The sequence below is a fragment of the Tachypleus tridentatus genome, chromosome 9, assembly GCF_004210375.1.
Source record: "Tachypleus tridentatus isolate NWPU-2018 chromosome 9, ASM421037v1, whole genome shotgun sequence".
In the NCBI taxonomy this organism is placed as follows: Eukaryota; Metazoa; Arthropoda; class Merostomata; order Xiphosura; family Limulidae; genus Tachypleus; species Tachypleus tridentatus.
The window spans coordinates 10,015,843-10,038,172 of record NC_134833.1 but is presented as its reverse complement, the minus strand read 5'-3'; the positions used below and the strand labels follow the sequence as shown (position 1 = coordinate 10,038,172).

General features: G+C 32.4%; 1 protein-coding gene across 2 annotated transcripts in view; it reads right to left on the bottom strand.

Annotated features, from left to right (window-relative positions):
• Positions 1-5,336: 5,336 nt before the first annotated feature.
• Positions 5,337-22,330, bottom strand: part of LOC143224740 (glutamate receptor ionotropic, NMDA 2A-like) — a 373,609-nt gene continuing 356,615 nt past the window's right edge. Inside the window, exons 6-10 of one of the 2 annotated variants that reach the window (XM_076453004.1) lie at positions 18,592-18,773; positions 15,397-15,632; positions 9,665-9,834; positions 6,897-7,074; positions 5,337-6,431 (exon numbers count right to left, since the gene is read on the bottom strand). In XM_076453004.1, the coding sequence (XP_076309119.1) occupies positions 6,924-7,074; positions 9,665-9,834; positions 15,397-15,632; positions 18,592-18,773 (739 nt within the window). In that variant the 3' untranslated portion in view covers positions 5,337-6,431; positions 6,897-6,923. Of the gene's footprint in view, positions 6,432-6,545; positions 7,075-9,664; positions 9,835-15,396; positions 15,633-18,591; positions 18,774-22,330 lie in introns of those variants that run through there. The other variant, XM_076453003.1, reaches the window with a different exon arrangement.

Sequence of the window (22,330 nt, the reverse complement as noted above, 5' to 3'; positions counted from 1 at the left end):
CCGAACAATGTATTAATAATTCATAATATTGTTCTTTAAATTCAAGCTATCCTTAAATAATGTCAAGTAATTCGTAACAATGTATTAATTATTCCAAGTAATTGTTCTTTAAATTCTAGCTATTCCTAATTAAAGTCCAGTAATTGCTAACAATGTATTAATAATTTCTTGAAAGTGTTTTTTAAGTTCCAGCTATTCCTGATTAATGTCCAGTAATTCCTAACAATGTATTAATAATTCATAGTAATTGTTCTTTAAATTTAAGTTACTCCTGATAGTCCTGGCATGGCCAAGCGCGTAAGGCGTGCGACTCGTAATCCGAGGGTCGCGTGTTCGCGCCCGCGTCGCGCTAAACATGCTCGCCCTCCCAGCCGTGGGGGCGTATAATGTTACGGTCAATCCCACTATTCGTTGGTAAAAGAGTAGCCCAAGAGTTGGCGGTGGGTGGTGATGACTAGCTGCCTTCCCTCTAGTCTCACACTGCAAAATTAGGGACGGCTTGCACAGATAGCCCTCGAGTAGCTTTGTGCGAAATTCCAAAACAAACAAATACTCCTGATAAATGTCGAATAATTTCTGACAATCTATTAATAATTCATTGTAATTGTTTTTTAAATCTCAGCTATTCCTTATTAATGTTCAGTAATTACGAACAATGTATTAATAATTCATGGTATTTGTCCTTTAAATCCCAATTATTTCTCATTAATGTCTAGTATTTTCTAAGAATGTATTAATAATACATAGTAATTGTTCTTTGAATACCAGCTATTCTTGATTAATGTCCAGTAATTTCTCGCAATGTCTTAATAATTCATAGTAATTGTTCTTTAAATTTCAGGTATTCATTATTAATGTTGAGTAATTCCGAACAATGTATGAATAATTCAAAGTAATTGTTCTTAAAATTCCAGCTATTCCTGATTAATGTCCGGTAATTCCGAACAATGTATTAATAATTCATAGTAATTGTTCTTTAAATTCCAGCTATTACTGATTAATGCCCAGTAATTCCTAAAAAAGTATCATTAATTCATAATAATTGTTCTTTAAATTCCAGTTATTGTTAATTAATATTCAGTAATTCCTAACAATATATTAATAAATCACAGTATTTGCTCTTTAAATTCCAGCTATTTCTCATTATGTCCAGTAATTTCTAAGAATGTATTAATAATTCATGGTAATTGTTCTTTAAATCGCAAATATTCCTCATTAATGTCCAGTGATTTCTAAGAATGTATTAATAATCTTAGTAGTTGTTCTTTAAATACAAGCTATTTTTGATTAATGACCAGTAATTCCTAGCAATGTTTTAAAACTTCAAAGCAATTGTTCTTTAAATTCCAGATATTCCTGATCAATGTCGAGTAATTCGTAACAATGTATTAATAATTAATAGTAATTGTTCTTTAAATCCTAGCTATTCCTGATTAATGTCCAGTAATTCCTAACAATGTATTAATAATTCATAGTAATTGTTCTTTAAATCGGAACTATTCCTCATTAATGTCCAGTGATTCGTAAGAATGTGTTAGTAATTAATTGTAATTGTTCTTTAAATACCAGCTATTCTTGATTACTGGTTGATTGATGTCCAGTAATTCCTAGCAATGTATTAAGAATTCATAGTAATTGTTCTTTAAATCCCAACTATTCCTCATTAATGTTTAATAATTCCTACTAATGTATTAAAAATTCATAATAATTGTTCTTTAAATTTTAACTATTTCTCATTAATGTAGTATTTTCTAAGAATGTATTAATAATTCATAGTAATTGTTCTTTAAATCGCAAATATTCCTAATTAATGTCCAGTAATTCCTAACAATGTATTTATAATTCAAAGTAATTGTTCTTAAAATTCCAGCTATTCCTGATTAATGTCCAGTAATTCCGAAGAATGTATTAATAATTCATAGTAATTGTTCTTCAAATTCCAGCTAATCTTGATTAATATCTAGTAATTCTTAACAATGTATTACTAATTCACAGTATTGTTCTTTAAATTTCAGGTATTCATTATTAATGTTCAGTAATTACGAACAATGTATTAATAATTCACAGTAATTGTTCTTTAAATCAGAACTATTTCTCATTAATGTCTAGTATTTTCTAACAATGTATTAATAATTCATTGTAATTGTTCTTTAAATCCCAACTATTCCTCATTAATGCCCAGTAATTCCTAAGAATGTATTAATAATTCATAATAATTGTTCTTTTAATTCCAGCTATTCCTGATTAATGTTCAGTAATTCCGAACAATGTATGAATAATTCAAAATAATTGTTCTTAAAATTCCAGCTATTCCTGATTAATTTCCTGTAATTCGAACAATGTATTAATAATTCATAGTTATTGTTCTTGAAATTTCAGCTATTTCTCATTAATGTCCAGCAATTTTTAATAATGTATTAATAATTCATATTAATTGTTTTTTAGTTTCAGCTATTCCTGATTAATATCCACTAATTTCTAAGAATGTATTAATAACTCAAAGTAATTGTTCTTTAAATATCAAATATTCGTGATTAATGTCCAATAATTGCTCTGAATGTCTTAACAATTCATAGTTATTGATTTTTAAATCTTATTTATTCCTCATAAATGTCCAGTAATTCCTAGCAATGTCTTAATAATTCATAGTAATTGTTCGTTAAATTCCAGGTATTCCTGATTAATGATTGGTTATTCCTAACAAGGTATTAATAATTGATAGAAATTGTTCTTCAAATTCCAGTTTTTTCTTGATTAGTGTCTAGTAATTCTTAACAATGTATTAATAATTCATTATAATTGTTCTTTAAATCCCAACTATTCCTCAATAAGTTACAGTTATTCCTCACAATGTATTAATAATTCCTAATTATTGTTCTTTTAAATACCAGCTATTCTCGATTAATGTCCAGTAATTCCTAAAATGTATTAATAATTCATTATAATTGTTGTTTAAATCCCAACTATTCCTCATTAAGTTTCAGTTATTCCTAACAATGTATTAATAATTCAAAGTAATTGTTCTTTTAATTCCAGCTATTTCTGAATAATGTTCACTATTTGGGAACAATGTATCAATAATTCATAATAATTGTTCTTTAAATTCCAGCTATTCTTGATTAATGTTCAGTAATTCCTATCAATGTATTAATTATTCATAGTAATTGTTCTTTAAATTCTAGCTATTCCTAATTAAAGTCCAGTAATTCCTAACAATGTATTAATAATTCATAGTAATTGTTCTTTAAATTTAAGTTACTTCTGATAAATGTCCAATAATTTCTGACAATGTATTAATAATTCATTGTAATTGTTTTTTAAATCCCAGCTATTCTTCATTAATGACCAGTAATTCCTAGCAATGTCTTAAAAGTTCAAAGCAATTGTTCTTTAAATTCCAGATATTCCTAAATAATGTCCAGTAATTCGTAACAATGTATTAATAATTAATAGCAATTGTTCTTTAAATTCCAGCTATTCTTGATTGATGTCCAGTAATTCCTAACAATGTATTAATAATTCATAATAATTGTTCATTAAATCCCAACTATTCCTCATTAATGTCCATTAATTACTAACTATGTATTTATAATTCATAGTAATTGTTCTTTAAATCCCAACTATTCCTCATTAAGTTATAGTTATTCCTCACAATGTGTTAATAATTCATAATAATTGTTCTTTTAAATACCAGCTATTCTCGATTAATGTCCAGTAATTCCTAACAATGTATTAATAATTCATAATAATTGTTTTTTTACATACCAGCTATTATCCATTAATGTCCAGTAATTCCGAAGAAATTATTAATTATTCAAAGTAATTTTTCTTTAAATCCCAACAATTCCTCATTAAGTTCCAGTAATTCCTAACAATGTATTAATAATTTATAGTATTTGTTCTTTAATTACCAGCTATTCTTGATTAATGTCCAGTAATTCCTGGCAATGTATAAATAATTCACAGTAATTGTTCTTTAAATTCAAGGTATTCCTTATTAATGTTCAGTAATTACGAACAATGTATTAATAATTCATAGTATTTTTTCTTTAAATCCCAACTATTTCTCATTAATGTAGTATTTTCTAAGAATGTATTAATAATTCATAGTAATTGTTCTTTAAATCGCAAATATTCCTCATTAATGTCCAGTAATTCCTCGCAATGTCTTATTAATTCATAGTAATTGTTCTTTAAATTCCAGGTATTCCTGATTAATGTCCAGTAATTTCTAAGAATGTATTAATCATTCGTAGTAATTGTTCTTTAAGTCCCATCTACTTCTGATTAAGTTCCAGTGATTCCTAACAATGGATAAATAATTCATAGTAATTGTTCTTTAAATCCCAACTATTTCTCATTAAGTTCCAGTATTTTGTAAGTAACCCATAGTGGTTTTATAGAATCAAATAACATTAGTGTTTCTTAGCGATTTTTCAGTAATTCTTATGTTTTGGTTTAGCGATTCTTTTTCATTATTGATTCCTTACCTTTGTTTGGTAGTTGTCTTCGATAATTTCTAGAAATAATTTACTAATTTGAAGAATTGCCAATTTTTCTATTTCGACATAATTCATAGATATTATTTAGTATTCATTAGCAACAATTTATTAGTAATTCTTGATAATTTACAGACATTATTCAATGTTCCTCAGCAATTTTTATTAGCTAGGTTCCCAGTATTCCTCATTATTATTTAAAGACCTCTGATTTTTATTATTTTCATATCATTATTATTTTTCAGTGTAAAACGTTGAATTACTTTGTGCTTTAATAATAATATTAAAACATTAAATGTCAGGAAAACATTACTTCGAAACACAGCATAAGACAAACCAGATCAAAATGCCAGCTCTCTGATCTATTCCTGGCTGTTTGTAAATGTCCTGAATAAGGCGGAAAATTAGAATTGTCGTAGAAATAACATAAACCATATCAATGTTTCTGTGGTTTGTAGGATAACAATAGACGTTTAGTTGGAATCAATCCTCCTATAAAACACCATAAGCCCATTCCATCTTGCAATTAAAGTTTCATTTTCGATAAACGTTCTGTGAATGTTAAAAGTAGAGCACATTTACTTTCTATGAGGGAGAATAAACCTGTAAGACGTAATCAGTCACAATACATATAACTGAATTCAACAATTTTTACTGAATTTTAATATAACACAGAGTCATTTCACATACGTTCCTTTATTCGCTGTTCAGAAAATCACCTTGGATTGTACTCACTACAGAATAATATAAGTTACAAAAATTCATGTTCGAATTTTGCACAGTAAAGCTGAACTACAGAGAAGTATAAATATAGTTCCGTTAACATTAAAAACTTTGACTTGAAAAACTTATAGCAGCGGAGTTCGTGTTAAGATTTCAAGCTTTTATTTAATAGAACTGACAATTGTATTTTGATATTTCATAATAAATTCTATTTCATTACTTAAGGCTACGTATATAGTACCTTACATTTCATACTTCAAAGCTTCTATATAGAATATTACTTTTCATCATTCAAGACTTTTCAATGTTGTTTGATTATATGTGACTACCTACAACTTCGTCTATGGGAGAAAGTATTTCATAATTCAATATTTCCTGTATGGAAAGCTACATTTAATCACTCAGAACTTTTTATACAGGAAATGGTATTTCTTCACCTAATCCCCTACTTAATAATAGACAATGTAGTGATATAGGTCACTGTCCAGACGATGTGAAAATTACTTTAGAGCTTAGGTTATGTGATTAACAATTATCTGCAAACACTGTTTGTTCGGCATATAAAAGACCTTTTAAAAAGTTGATTAATGGCTGGAGCGACACCTGTTCACTCTCTTTAAACGTATATAGACATAATATTACACTAAAACTGTTGCACAGTGAAGAGGGATTTCAAATATTTTAAGAAATAAAAAAATCTTCAGTAATGTTCAGAGAAACAAATATTTCTTGTAGGTTAGCAGCGACTTCAGAAACTCGAAACTATTAAAGACCAACGCACTAATTTGCAAAGCTAACGTTACATTTATGAAAGGAAAACTTTTGGCGCCAAAATGGCTTTTGTAATGAAGTCTGTCCTATCTTCTGGTGCATTTAATTTGAAGTTGACGAGGGTTTACAAACTTCTAGTCCAAATCTGAAATCAAACAGACGTTTTCACAAGCAAGGTACCTTAAAAAAACTGAAACTACAGCAATCTTGTTCGATAATAAACTTGTCAATTACCCTGATGCAATTCCATAAACCACAGCATTCCTGTTTGACCACAAACCTGTGAAATCTTCTGATGTAGTTTCATAAACCACAGGAATCCTGTTCGTAACCACAAGCCTGTGAAGTCCCCTGACGCAGATTCCATTGGATTTCTTTGCTTTTGGTCTGACGAACTATTTGAGTCATAGCTTAAGACATTAGTGAGTTTGTAGAGAGCTGTAAAGGAAAGGTGGGAAAATTGACACGTCTATCTCAAGAAACAAAACTCCGTCTTCTGGAAATAGTGCTCATGAGTCTTTACCAAGTTGAGATAAAAAACGTTTTGAGTATCAAACCAGAGTTTTCAATAAAGTTTAAACAACGTGCAATGCTGAATATTTCAACAACACTTCAGTTGATTTGATCAACTATATCCATCATCATCAATAGAAAGGAGAATCCGAAACTATATTAGAATATATTAGAAGAAGCAATGAATAGGTAAAACCTCTTTAAGCTCCACAAAAGAAGAAGACTTAGTACAAATAAGAATTACGTAAATATGGACTTTCATATTACATAAATTCGTGCTTAAAATATGATTCTTCTACGTATGTCAATGTTTTTTATTTGATTATTTACGAAGGATTAGAACAATACGAATAAATTATTCTCTAAACTATTGAAATTCAAATCACCCACCAGAGTGTGCTCTAAGTTACACCAAACTCACAAAACAGTTTCAATTTCAGTGATTTCAGTGTTTCGAAGTTTGTTGTGATAGTAAGAGTGAGATGAGGGAACATCGAGACGAAGCTCATTGGTGGAGGTGTGACTCCTGGTTAAATCCCTTTGTGTGACGTGCTCACCAGATGACGACCTTCAAACACACAAGAAAGATAATACATTTTTAATTTTAAATGAAAAAAAAACGTAAGATCGTTAAATGGAAAATAAATAATGATATGATTTGTCTCACTTCTAAATAAAAGGTTTGTTTGCAGTTAAGAGCAAAACACTCTACAGTAATTTATCTGTAAGGTGCTCACCACGAGTACAGCAACCCGGTATTTTATGTTGTACGTTGGTATATGTATCGCTGTGCCATTTGGCGAGTGGGGGCTAAACAGAAGGAAACCTAAGAACTCATGTTAGTACTAATATAAATTAATATAAAATTAATCTTTTTCATCGCTTCAGTAGAAGTTTAACAATGAATGTCAAATCATCCCGTTTTTAAGAACTCATTATTTCACGTTCTTAAACGGCTAAGAGCTGAAATGAACGCGACTCTATATTTTAGGAATTTCGCCCAAAGCTAATTGAACTAAGAGAACAGAAAAAAGACAGAAATAGTCAACAACACCCAAGGGAAACAACTGAAAAATCCTTACCCAACCACGCACCCTCTGGGTTCCAAAGTACAAAGTGCGATTTTGTGACAACGGGACGCAAACCATTGTCTAACCACTGCTAAAATAGAAGTAGATGCCTTATAATGCTTAAAAATCACACTAATAACGAAGGTAATTTTCACATATCTTATTAATCCCACGTGTGTATTTTTGGAACGACACAATGTAAGGCCGACTGGTTCCATCTGTGAACTTAGCGATTACACTCACCACCGAAAATAATCAATTTTTCTTTAATTTTTCTCGCTTTAAATTTGAATAGCAACAAACTCGAAAAGATTATAACTCAGCTTTTAAAGAAATATCAAAATGCAAGCGTAAAGAAAATATATTTCGAGTCATTCGTTTCAAATACGCCATTTGATTAACAATAGTTGATGTCTACTCACTAAGCTGGATTTATTGTTTTGCTGGTTGATTCGTGGCTTCATTAAAATGCAAAAACTAGAAAAGATAGTAAATATAATTCCAGTAACTCATACGCGTCATGCTATAATTAAGATAACTTAAGGTTCGATATGAAATGTGCATTAATTCAATTATTTTTTAACACATAATTCTCTCGTTGTATAAAAATTACTTCATCAGATCCTTCGTGTTTTAAATACCTTACCCATTGTATAACATTCAATAATTCGATCACCAGGTTCCTCATGTTTTAGGTTCCTTACCCACTGTCTAACATTCAATAATTACATCATCAAGTCCTTCATGTTTTGGCAATCTCACCCACTGTTTAACGTGCAACCGTTACATTATCAAGTAGTTCATGTTTTAGCTATATTACCCACTGTTCAACGTGCAACCGTTATATTATCAAGTTGTTCATGTTGTAGCTATCTTACACACTATTTAACGTTTAATAATTACATCATCAGGTTCTTCACGTTTTAGTAACCTTACCTATTTTTTAACGTCCAACACTTACATCATCAGGTTCTTCACAGTTTAGTAACCTTACCCACTGTTTAATGTTTAATAATTACATCATCAGGTTCTCACGTTTTAGTAACTTTACACACTGTTTAACGCTTAATAATTACATCATCAAGTTTTTCACATTTTAGCTACCTTACCCACTGTTTAACGTTTAATAATTACATCATCAGGTTCTTCACATTTTAGCTATCTTACCCATTGTTTAACGTTTAATAATTACATCGTCAAGTTCTTCACATTTTAGCTACCTTACCCACTGTTTAACGTTTAATAATTACATCATCAGGTTCTTCACGTTTTAGTAACATTACTCACTGTTTAACGTTTAATAATTACATCATCAAGTTCTTCACCTTTTAGTAACCTCACTCACTGTTTAACGTTTAATAATTACATCATCAAGTTCTTCACCTTTTAGTAACCTTACACACTGTTTAACGTTTAATAATTACATCATCAGGTTCTTCACATTTTAGTAACCTTACACACTGTTTAACGTTTAATAATTACATCATCAGGTTCTTCACATTTTAGTAACCTTACCCACTGTTTAATGTTTAATAATTACATCATCAGGTTCTTCACGTTTTAGTAACTTTACACACTGTTTAACGCTTAATAATTACATCATCAGGTTCTTCACGTTTTAGTAACTTTACACACTGTTTAACGCTTAATAATTACATCGTCAAGTTCTTCACATTTTAGCTACCTCACCCACCGTTTAACGTTTAATAATTACATCATCAGGTTCTTCACGTTTTAGTAACCTCACCCACTGTTTAATGTTTAATAATTACATCATCAGGTTCTTCACGTTTTAGTAACCTTACCCACTGTTTAACGTTCAAAAGTTACATCATCAAGTTCTTCATGTTTTAGCTACCTTACCCATTGCCTAACATTTAATAATTTCGACATCAGTCCATTTCGTGTGTTGTCCACCATACCCCTTGAGTGATGTTCAATAATTATATCATCAGGTCCTTCATATTTTAGGTACCTTATTCATTATTTAACATTCAATAATTAGGTCATCATGGTCTTATGACATCCTCATGATACATTACCCAGTGTGTACCATACGATCCAGCATCCTACTTGCAAGCCACTTACCGTATGTTTAATTGTTTTTCAAGTTCTCGTAGTTTCAGTCGGGTCATGTCCAGTTCATGTCGAACCTTCCACAGCTGGGTATCACAAACTGGGTCATGACACCGGTGCTCTTTCATCATGTCTTGGGCTTCAAAGACGGCCCCACGGAAACTTATGGACTTCCCCATGCTCTGCGGTATCAGAAAGCAACATGGATACTTACACTTCAAATAGGGAATATATTTCAATTAGCAGTCTTTATTACCTCTTAAACAGTTTTTTAATTAAACAAAGGCAAACCTCTTTACCTCATGTAATTTCATTAACACGAGATCTATTGGCACGAAGTATACCTGAAATATATCCTCTCCGAGCAAGGTATTGGAAACTAATCCAGCCTTACCAAAGTATATGAAATGCTTTCTGCTGTAGCAATATGACCCAAGATGGTCAGGTTGTTAAGGCGCTCGATTCGTAATCTAAGGGTTGTGGGATCGAATCCCCCCTCACATCAAACATCATCCATCTTTTAGCTGTGACAGCCAAACCCACTATTCGTTGGTTAAAGAGTAGCCCAAGAGTGGGCGGTGGGTGGTGATGACTATCTGTTTTGTCTCTAATCTTACACTGCTAAGTTAGGGACGTCTAGCGCAGATAGCCTTCGTGTAGCTTTGCGCGAAATTAAAAAAAAAACAATTTTAGAAAGACGTATCCATTGGTCCCAATTAGTGTAGGAGAGAGATTACTTTGAAAACGACCCCTTCCCACTCTTGATGGCTAGGCGTGTAGTCTGAGTGTTTTCATATAGCAAAGCCACATCGGGCTATCTGCTGAGCCCACCGAGGGGAATCGAACTCCTGATTGTAGCGTTGTAAATCCGTAGACTTACAGCTGTGTTAGCGGGGGGCGTGAAGTCTAAAGACATATCAAATAGGGGTTATGACACTATCTGGTGGAAGAATACAGAAAGCACTTTGTGTAGTTTTGATCATAACAACAAACAAACACACTAAGAACAGTTTATAAATAATAATCTTAGAATATTCGAGCAAGGGCTGTCTGTGTATAGCCTACCGTAATTTTAACTTACAGACAAGATCAAAGACAGCTAGCCAATAACACTCATCGTCACTGTTGGGATATCATAAGATCAAAGACAGCTAGCCAATAACACTCATCGTCACTGTTGGGATATCATAAGATCAAAGACAGCTAGCCAATAACACTCATCGCCACTGTTGGAATATCATAAGATCAAAGGCAGCTAGCCAATAACACTCTAACACCCATCGCCACTGTTGGGATATCATAAGATCAAAGGCAGGTAGTCAATAACACTCATCGCCATTGTTGGGATATCATAAGATCAAAGACAGCTAGCCAATAACATCATCGCCACTGTTGGGATATCATAAGATCAAAGACAGCTAGCCAATAACACTCATCGCCACTGTTGGGATATCATAAGATCAAAGGCAGCTAGCCAATAACACTCTAACACCCATCGCCACTGTTGGGATATCATAAGATCAAAGACAGCTAGCCAATAACACTCATCGCCACTGTTGGGATATCATAAGATCAAAGGCAGCTAGCCAATAACACTCTAACACCCATCGCCACTGTTGGGATATCATAAGATCAAAGGCAGATAGTCAATAACACTCATCGCCATTGTTGGGATATCATAAGATCAAAGACAGCTAGCCAATAACACTCATCGCCACTGTTGGGATATCATAAGATCAAAGGCAGCTAGCCAATAACACTCTAACACCCATCGCCACTGTTGGGATATCATAAGATCAAAGACAGCTAGCCAATAACACTCATCGCCACTGTTGGGATATCATAAGATCAAAGGCAGCTAGCCAATAACACTCTAACACCCATCGCCACTGTTGGGATATCATAAGATCAAAGGCAGGTAGTCAATAACACTCATCGCCATTGTTGGGATATCATAAGATCAAAGACAGCTAGCCAATAACATCATCGCCACTGTTGGGATATCATAAGATCAAAGACAGCTAGCCAATAACACTCATCGCCACTGTTGGGATATCATAAGATCAAAGACAGCTAGCCAATAACACTCATCGCCACTGTTAGGATATCATAAGATCAAAGGCAGCTAGCCAATAACACTCATCACCATTGTTGGGATATCATAAGATCAAAGGCAGCTAGCCAATAACACTCTAACACCCATCGCCACTGTTGGGATATCATGAGATCAAAGACAGCTAGCCAATAACACTCATCGCCATTGTTGGGATATCATAAGATCAAAGACAGCTAGCCAATAACATCATCGCCATTGTTGGGATATCATAAGATCAAAGACAGCTAGCCAATAACACTCATCGTTACTGTTGGGATATCATAAGATCAAAGACAGCTAGCCAATAACACTCATCGCCACTGTTGGAATATCATAAGATCAAAGACAGCTAGCCAATAACACTCATCGTCACTGTTGGGATATCATAAGATCAAAGACAGCTAGCCAATAACACTCATCGCCACTGTTGGGATATCATAAGATCAAAGACAGCTAGCCAATAACACTCATCGCCACTGTTGGAATATCATAAGATCAAAGACAGCTAGCCAATAACACTCATCGCCACTGTTAGGATATCATAAGATCAAAGGCAGCTAGCCAATAACACTCATCACCATTGTTGGGATATCATAAGATCAAAGACAGCTAGCCAATAACACTCATCGTCACTGTTGGGATATCATAAGATCAAAGACAGCTAGCCAATAACACTCATCGCCACTGTTGGGATATCATAAGATCAAAGACAGCTAGCCAATAACACTCATCGCCACTGTTAGGATATCATAAGATCAAAGGCAGCTAGCCAATAACACTCTAACACCCATCGCCACTGTTGGGATATCATAAGATCAAAGACAGCTAGCCAATAACACTCATCGTCACTGTTGGGATATCATAAGATCAAAGACAGCTAGCCAATAACACTCATCGTCACTGTTGGGATATCATAAGATCAAAGACAGCTAGCCAATAACACTCATCGCCACTGTTGGGATATCATAAGATCAAAGACAGCTAGCCAATAACACTCATCGCCACTGTTGGAATATCATAAGATCAAAGACAGCTCGCCAATAACACTCATCGCCACTGTTGGAATATCATAAGATCAAAGGCAGCTAGCCAATAACACTCATCGCCACTGTTGGAATATCATAAGATCAAAGACAGCTAGCCAATAACACTCATCGCCACTGTTGGGATATCATAAGATCAAAGACAGCTAGCCAATAACACTCATCGCCACTGTTGGAATATCATAAGATCAAAGACAGCTCGCCAATAACACTCATCGCCACTGTTAGAATATCATAAGATCAAAGACAGCTAGCCAATAACACTCATCGCCACTGTTGGGATATCATAAGATCAAAGACAGCTAGCCAATAACACTCATCGCCACTGTTGGAATATCATAAGATCAAAGACAGCTAGCCAATAACACTCATCGCCACTGTTAGAATATCATAAGATCAAAGGCAGCTAGCCAATAACACTCATCGCCACTGTTAGGATATCATAAGATCAAAGGCAGCTAGCCAATAACACTCATCACCATTGTTGGGATATCATAAGATCAAAGGCAGCTAGTCAATAACACCCATCGCCACTGTTGGGATATCATAAGATCATAGGCGGCTAGTCAATAACACCCATCGCCACTGTTGGGATATCATAAGATCAAAGGCAGCTAGCCAATAGCACTCATCGCCACTGTTAGGATATCATAAGATCAAAGACAGCTAGCCAATAACATCATCGCCATTGTTGGGATATTTTAAGATCATAAGTGGCTAGTCAATAACACCCATCGCCACTGTTGGGATATCATAAGATCAAAGGCAGCTAGCCAATACCACCCATCGCCACTGTTGGGATATCATAAGATCAAAGACAGCTAGCCAATAACACTCATCGTCACTGTTGGGATATCATAAGATCAAAGACAGCTAGCCAATAACACTCATCGTCACTGTTGGGATATCATAAGATCAAAGACAGCTAGCCAATAACACTCATCGCCATTGTTGGGATATCATAAGATCATAGGCGGCTAGTCAATAACACCCATCGCCACTGTTGGGATATCATAAGATCAAAGGCAGCTAGCCAATAACACTCATCGCCACTGTTGGGATATCATAAGATCAAAGACAGCTAGCCAATAACATCATCGCCATTGTTGGGATATCATAAGATCATAAGTGGCTAGTCAATAACACCCATCGCCACTGTTGGGATATCATAAGATCAAAGACAGCTAGCCAATAACACTCATCGCCACTGTTAGGATATCATAAGATCAAAGGCAGCTAGCCAATAACACTCATCGCCACTGTTGGGATATCATAAGATCAAAGGTAGCTAGCCAATAACACTCATCGCCACTGTTGGGATATCATAAGATCAAAGGCAGCTAGCCAATAGCACTCATCGCCACTGTTAGGATATCATAAGATCAAAGACAGCTAGCCAATAACATCATCGCCATTGTTGGGATATCTTAAGATCATAAGTGGCTAGTCAATAACACCCATCGCCACTGTTGGGATATCATAAGATCAAAGGCAGCTAGCCAATACCACCCATCGCCACTGTTAGGATATCATAAGATCAAAGACAGCTAGCCAATAACATCATCGCCATTGTTGGGATATCTTAAGATCATAAGTGGCTAGTCAATAACACCCATCGCCACTGTTGGGATATCATAAGATCAAAGGCAGCTAGCCAATACCACCCATCGCCACTGTTGGGATATTTTTCTCTGACTAAATAGTGGGATTTAATGGCTTCTATTTTAGCCTACTCACGGCCTTACCGCGTGGGTGGCACTTTTGAGGCAACGGGACGCGAATCAGATATTATCGAAATCACATAGGTTCGGTAACCACTAACTTAATGCTGGCCCGACACACAAAAGTGAGACTGAGTTTATATAGTTCACGTATTGATTGTCATTCATATGTTACATTTCTAATGTAAGTCTTATAAAAGATTACATGGAACTAAAATTCAGACAATGAATTTCCCTCCCAGTGATTTAACTTTTATTTGTAGTTAAGCACAATGGCACACAATGGGCTTTATTTGCTGTGCTATCTAGAGATATCGAAAGGCAGGTTTTAGTGTCATGAGTCTTTTAACTTACTGTTGTGCCACTAGGTGCAGTAACGTCAAACAGCTAACGTCTCCCATAAGCATGCACTTTGACCGTTCAAAAGACAAGAAATGGACGTCGAAGAGAGTCGTTCTAATAATAACCCATTACAAATGGTGGCCCGGCATGGCCAAACGTGCTAAGGCGTGCGACTCGTAATCTGAGGGTCGCGGGTTCGCATCCCCGTCGTGCCAAACATGCTCGTCCTTTCAGCCGTGGAGACGTTATAATGTGATGGTCAATCCCACTATTCGTTGGTAAAAGAGTAGCCCAAGAGTTGGCGGTGGGTGGTGATGGCTAGCTGCCTTCCCCCTAGTCTTACACTGCTAAATTAGGGACGGCTAGCACAGACAGCCCTCGAGTAGCTTTGTGCAAAATTCAAAAACAAATAAACTTACAAATGGTACAGAAAGCTTAAAACGAACCAACAGATTGAATGCAAAGAAGGGAAAGTTCTGCTTAGAAACGTTGTTGAAGATGTTGGAAACAATATGAACACTAGAAACACGTCTTCAAACTTACCAAACTGACAAGAGCGAAACAGCTCTCCTTGTCAGTTTTTGCAAGATGTTTTCTGATGTATTTAAAGTAGATGTGTTCAATACCCAGCAAGACAACCGTGAACAAGACACCACAGCCCAACAAAAGGAAGGCACTCATAAACTGGTTGATATCCAGCGGATTCGTTGCGTTTCTTTTGTTCTTTGTTGGCTTGCAAGCTCCTTGCAACCAAAATCTTTGAAGACGTTCCAGTTCTCCTAATAACAAAGAAATAAGTTCAAATTAACAATTAATAAACACAGTCTATCATTAATGGTTTTACAGTATATTTTCGACTTCCTCACAGACAATAATAAATTGCTCAATTGTCTTATTATATCGTGGTTCTCGTCAACTACTATAATTACCAGTGACGTCATGAACATTGTATAATTATTGAAGATCGTTTCATTTTCTTTACAATAATTTATTGTTTAAAAACAATTTTTTATTTCTAGTTTTGTCATCAACTCCCCCTGTCTTTTGTTTTTATAAGTTACGTGAACATTATTTTTACACACTGGACACAACAGTAGTGTCGTTTATTTCCGAATAGGAACCATATGGAAATGTTAAAAGTTCTATACCCTTCAAGGATAATAATTAATTACACATCTTATATTGTTCTTTCATACAATCATCAGGCATTCATATACAAAATTTAGTATTGTTGATTTACTATTATTCACTGAGTGACGAACATCACATCACAACATACACCAGCAATTTAATGAAGTTGTAACTTGTCAACTGTATTTCTAATGAAGCTGTAACTTGTCAACTGTATTTTTAATGAAGCTGTAACTTGTCAACTGTATTTTTAATGAAGCTGTAACTGTCAACTGTATTTTTAATGAAGCTGTAACTTATCAACTATATTTTTAATAAAGTTTTTTTTGGTTTGTTTGGGAATTTCGCACAAAGCTACTCGAGGGCTATCTGTGCTAGCCGTCCCTAATTTAGCAGTGTAAGACTAGAGGGAAGGCAGCTAGTCATCACCACCCACCGCCAACTCTTGGGCTACTCTTTTACCAACGAATAGTGCGATTGACCGTCACATTATACACCCCCACGGCTGGGAGGGCGAGCATGTTTAGCGCGACGCGGGCGCGAACCCGCGACCCTCGGATTACGAGTCGCACGCCTTACGCGCTAGGCCATGCCGGGCCATTTTTAATAAAGCTGTAACTTGTCAACTGTATTTTTAATGAAGCTGTAACTTATCAACTATATTTTTAATGAAGCTGTAACTTGTCAACTGTATTTTTAATGAAGCTGTAACTTGTCAAATGTATTTTTAATGAAGCTGTAACTGTCAACTGTATTTTTAATGAAGTTGTAACTTGTCAACTGTATTTTTAATGAAGCTGTAACTGTCAACTGTATTTTTAATGAAGCTGTAAATTGTCAACTGTATTCTTAATGAAGCTGTAACTGTCAACTGTATTTTTAATGAAGCTGTAACTTGTCAACTGTATTTTTAATGGAATTGTAATTGTCAACTAAATTTTTAATGAAGCTGTAACTTGTCAACTGTATTTTAATGAAGCTGTAACTGTCAACTGTATTTTTAATGAAGCTCTGATGCATTAATTTATTATCAGTGATTATTTCTGAATATCAGTGAGATCAGCTCTGTTCCTACCTTTAACTACAGACACTTCTAGTAATATTATTATTGTTTCAGCCTTTAACTACAGACACTTTCAGTAATATTACCATTGTTTCAGCCTTTAACTACAGACACTTCTAGTAATATTACTACCATTGTTTCAGCCTTTAACTACAGACTTCTAGTTATATTACCATTGTTTCAGCCTTTAACTACAGACACTTCTAGTAATATTACCATTGTTTCAGCCTTTAACTACAGACACTTCTAGTAATATTACCATTGTTTCAGTCTTTAACTACAGACACTTATAGTAATATTACCATTGTTTCAGCTTTTAACTACAGACACTTCTAGTAATATTATCATTGTTTCAGCCTTTAACTACAGACACTTCTAGTAATATTACCATTGTTTCAGCCTTTAACTACAGACACTTCTAGTAATATTACCATTGTTTCAGTCTTTAACTACAGACACTTATAGTAATATTACCATTGTTTCAGCTTTTAACTACAGACACTTCTAGTAATATTACCATTGTTTCAGCCTTTAACTACAGACACTTCTAGTAATATTACCATTGTTTCAGTCTTTAACTACAGACACTTCTAGTAATATTACCATTGTTTCAGTCTTTAACTACAGACACTTATAGTAATATTACCATTGTTTCAGCTTTTAACTACAGACACTTCTAGTAATATTATCATTGTTTCAGCCTTTAACTACAGACACTTCTAGTAATATTACCATTGTTTCAGCCTTTAACTACAGACACTTCTAGTAATATTACCATTGTTTCAGTCTTTAACTACAGACACTTATAGTAATATTACCATTGTTTCAGCTTTTAACTACAGACACTTATAGTAATATTACCATTGTTTCAGCCTTTAACTACAGACACTTCTAGTAATATTACCATTGTTTCAGTCTTTAACTACAGACACTTCTAGTAATATTACCATTGTTTATGTTTTAACTACAGACACTTCTAGTAATATTACCATTGTTTCAGCCTTTAACTACAGACACTTCTAGTAATATTACCATTGTTTCAGCTTTTAACTATAGACACTTCTAGTAATATTACCATTGTTTCAGCCTTTAACTACAGACACTTCTAGTAATATTACCATTGTTTCAGTCTTTAACTACAGACACTTATAGTAATATTACCATTGTTTCAGCTTTTAACTACAGACACTTCTAGTAATATTACCATTGTTTCAGCCTTTAACTACAGACACTTCTAGTAATATTACCATTGTTTCAGCCTTTAACTACAGACACTTCTAGTAATATTACCATTGTTTCAGTCTTTAACTACAGACACTTATAGTAATATTACCATTGTTTCAGCTTTTAATTACAGACACTTCTAGTAATATTACCATTGTTTCAGTCTTTAACTACAGACACCTATAGTAATATTACCATTGTTTCAACTTTTAACTACAGACTCTTCTAGTAATATTACCATTGTTTCAGCCTTTAACTGCAGTCACTTTTCTTGATATTAACTACAGAGTATTTGTTGAAAACACTTATTATAAACTTACCGTTTTCTCTGTAGTGTATCATCCATTTGTTAAATAACCCTAGGTATTTTGATGTTTTAGGTAGAGCAAAACCGTAACCTGTAGTAGCGTACCAGGAACCAACGGTAAGAAGGCGACATTCGTTGTCTTGTCCTGCAAGATACTCCAGGACAGTGGCATCGTAAATGAAGGCGTCTAATTCTCTGTAAATAATAAATAAATAAAACCCTGTCAGTGTTATTATCACTACAGGAAGACGTAATCAACAGTTTTCCTTTTTGTCGTTCCTTATACAAATAATTGTGAATATTGTTACTAAGCCTGTTGTCAAAATATTATGGCATCTAAGTTTCTTGAAAATGCTTTGAAAAATTGTAATCGCACTTAAAATCGGTTCTATCGTAGAGCATACATTTTAATATTCAGATTTAAAACACGAGATTCGTTTTATCTTTGTAAAACAGGAACTAGATCGTGAGTGGTAACTTGACATAGCTATGTAAAAAAGGAAACAGAAATAAAAACAAAGTTAATTAATGTACGAGAATGAAATGGATCGAAACTCAGTATTAATTAAGAAACATCAACGTTTAAGAGTCTTCCTTAAACTTCCCAACATGAAACTTTAGAAAATTTCAGTTTCAATAAGTATCCAATAAAGTGACTGTCGTCAGAAAAGAGTAAAGTTACTAAACAAAAGAACTATAGCTATTAATAACCCAACACTTAATTTACTAAAACTATAGCTATTAATAACGAAACATTTAATTTACAAAAACTATAGCTATTAATAACGAAACCACTAAGTTACTAAAACTGTAACTATTAATAACGAAACACTTCATTTACTAAAACTATAAGTATTAATAACCAAACACTTAATTAACTAAAACTATAACTATTAATAACGAAACCATTAATTTACTAAAACTATAGCTATTAATAACTAAACCCTTAATTTACTAAAACTATAGATATTAATAACGAAACACTTAATTTACAAAAACTATAGCTATTAATAACAAAACACTCAATTTACTAGTACTATTCCTATCAATAACAAAACACTTACTTTACTAAAACTATAGCTATTAATAACGAAACACTCAAATTACTAGTACTATACCTATAAATAACGAAACACTTAATTTACTAGAACTACAGCTATTAAAAACGAAACCCTCAATTTACTAAAACAATAGCTATTAATAACGAATCACTTAAATTACTAAAACTATAGCTATTAATAACGAAACATTTAATTTTCTAGAACAATAGCTATTAATACGAAATACTTAATTTACTAAAATTATAGCTATTAATAACGAAACACTTAAATTTCTAGAACTACAAATATTAATAACGAAACCCTTAATTTACTAAAACTATAGCTAATAATAACGAAACACTCAATTTACTAGTACTATACCTATTAATAACAAAACACTTAATTTACTAAAACAATAGCTATTAATAACGAAATACTTAATTTACTAAAACTATAGCTATTAATAACGAAACACTTAATTTTCTAGAACTACAGTTATTAATAAAGAAACCCTTAATTTACTAAAACTATAGCTATTAATAACGAAACTCTTAATTTACTAAAACTATAGCTATTAATAACGAAACACTCAATTTACTACTACTATACCTATAAATAACGAAACACTTAATTTACTAGAACTACAGCTATTAAAAACGAAACCCTCAATTTACTAAAACAATAGCTATTAATAACGAATCACTTAAATTATTAAAACTATAGCTATTAATAACGAAACACTTAATTTTCTAGAACTACAGTTATTAATAACGAAAATTTTTATTTAATAAAACTATAGCTATTAATAACGAATCACTTAAATCACTAAAACTATAGCTATTAATAACGAAACACTTAATTTTCTAGAACTACAGTTATTAATAACGAAACCCTTAATTTACTAAAACTATACCTATTAATAACAAAACACTTAATGTTCTATAACTATAGCTATTAATAACGAAACACTTAATTTACTAAAACTATAGCTATAAATAACGAAACCATTAATTTACTAAAACTATAGCTATTAATAACGAAACACTTAATTTACTAAAACTATAGCTATTAATAACGAAACACTTAATTTGCTAAAACTATAGCTATTAATAACGAAACATTTAATTTACTAAAACTATAGCTATTAATAACGAAACACTCAATTTACTAGTACTATACCTATTAATAACAAAACACTTAATTTACTAAAACTATAGCTAATAATAACGAAACAATCAATTTACTAGTACTATACCTATTAATAACAAAACACTTAATTTACTAAAACAATAGCTATTAATAACGAAATACTTAATTTACTAAAACTATAGCTATTAATAACGAAACACTTAATTTTCTAGAACTACAGTTATTAATAAAGAAACCCTTAATTTACTAAAACTATAGCTATTAATAACGAAACTCTTAATTTACTAAAACTATAGCTATTAATAACGAAACACTCAATTTACTACTACTATACCTATAAATAACGAAACACTTAATTTACTAGAACTACAGCTATTAAAAACGAAACCCTCAATTTACTAAAACAATAGCTATTAATAACGAATCACTTAAATTATTAAAACTATAGCTATTAATAACGAAACACTTAATTTTCTAGAACTACAGTTATTAATAACGAAACCCTTAATTTACTAAAACAATAGCTATTAATAACGAAACTCTTAATTTACTAAAACTATAGCTATTAATAACGAAACACTCAATTTACTACTACTATACCTATAAATAACGAAACACTTAATTTACTAGAACTACAGCTATTAAAAACGAAACCCTCAATTTACTAAAACAATAGCTATTAATAACGAATCACTTAAATTATTAAAACTATAGCTATTAATAACGAAACACTTAATTTACTAAAACTATAGCTATAAATAACGAAACCATTAATTACTAAAACTATAGCTATTAATAACGAAACACTTAATTTACTAAAACTATAGCTATTAATAACGAAACACTCAATTTACTAGTACTATACCTATTAATAACAAAACACTTAATTTACTAAAACTATAGCTATTAATAACGAAACACTTAATTTAGTAGAACTATAGTTATCAATAACGAAACACTTAATTTTCTATAACTACAGTTATTAATAACGAAACACTTAATTTACTAAAACAATAGCTATTAATAACGAAATACTTAATTTACTAAAATTATAGCTATTAATAACGAAACACTTAATTTTCTAGAACTACAGTTATTAATAACGAAACCCTTAATTTACTAAAACTATAGCTATTAATAACGAAACACTTAATTTACTAAAACTATAGCTAATAATAACGAAACACTCAATTTACTAGTACTATACCTATTAATAACGAAACACTCAATTTACTAGAACTATAGCTATTAATAACGAAACACTTAATTTAGTAGAACTATAGCTATCAATAACGAAACACTTAATTTTCTATAACTACAGTTATTAATAACGAAACCCTTAATTTACTAAAACTATAGCTATTAATAACGAAACACTTAATTTACTAGTACTATACCTATTAATAACAAAACACTTAATTTACTAGAAAAACAGCTATTAAAATCGAATCCCTCAATTTATTAAAACAATAGCTACTAATAACGAAACACTTAATTTACTAAAATGATAGCTATTAATAACGAAACACTTAATTTTGTAGAACTACATTTATTAATAACGAA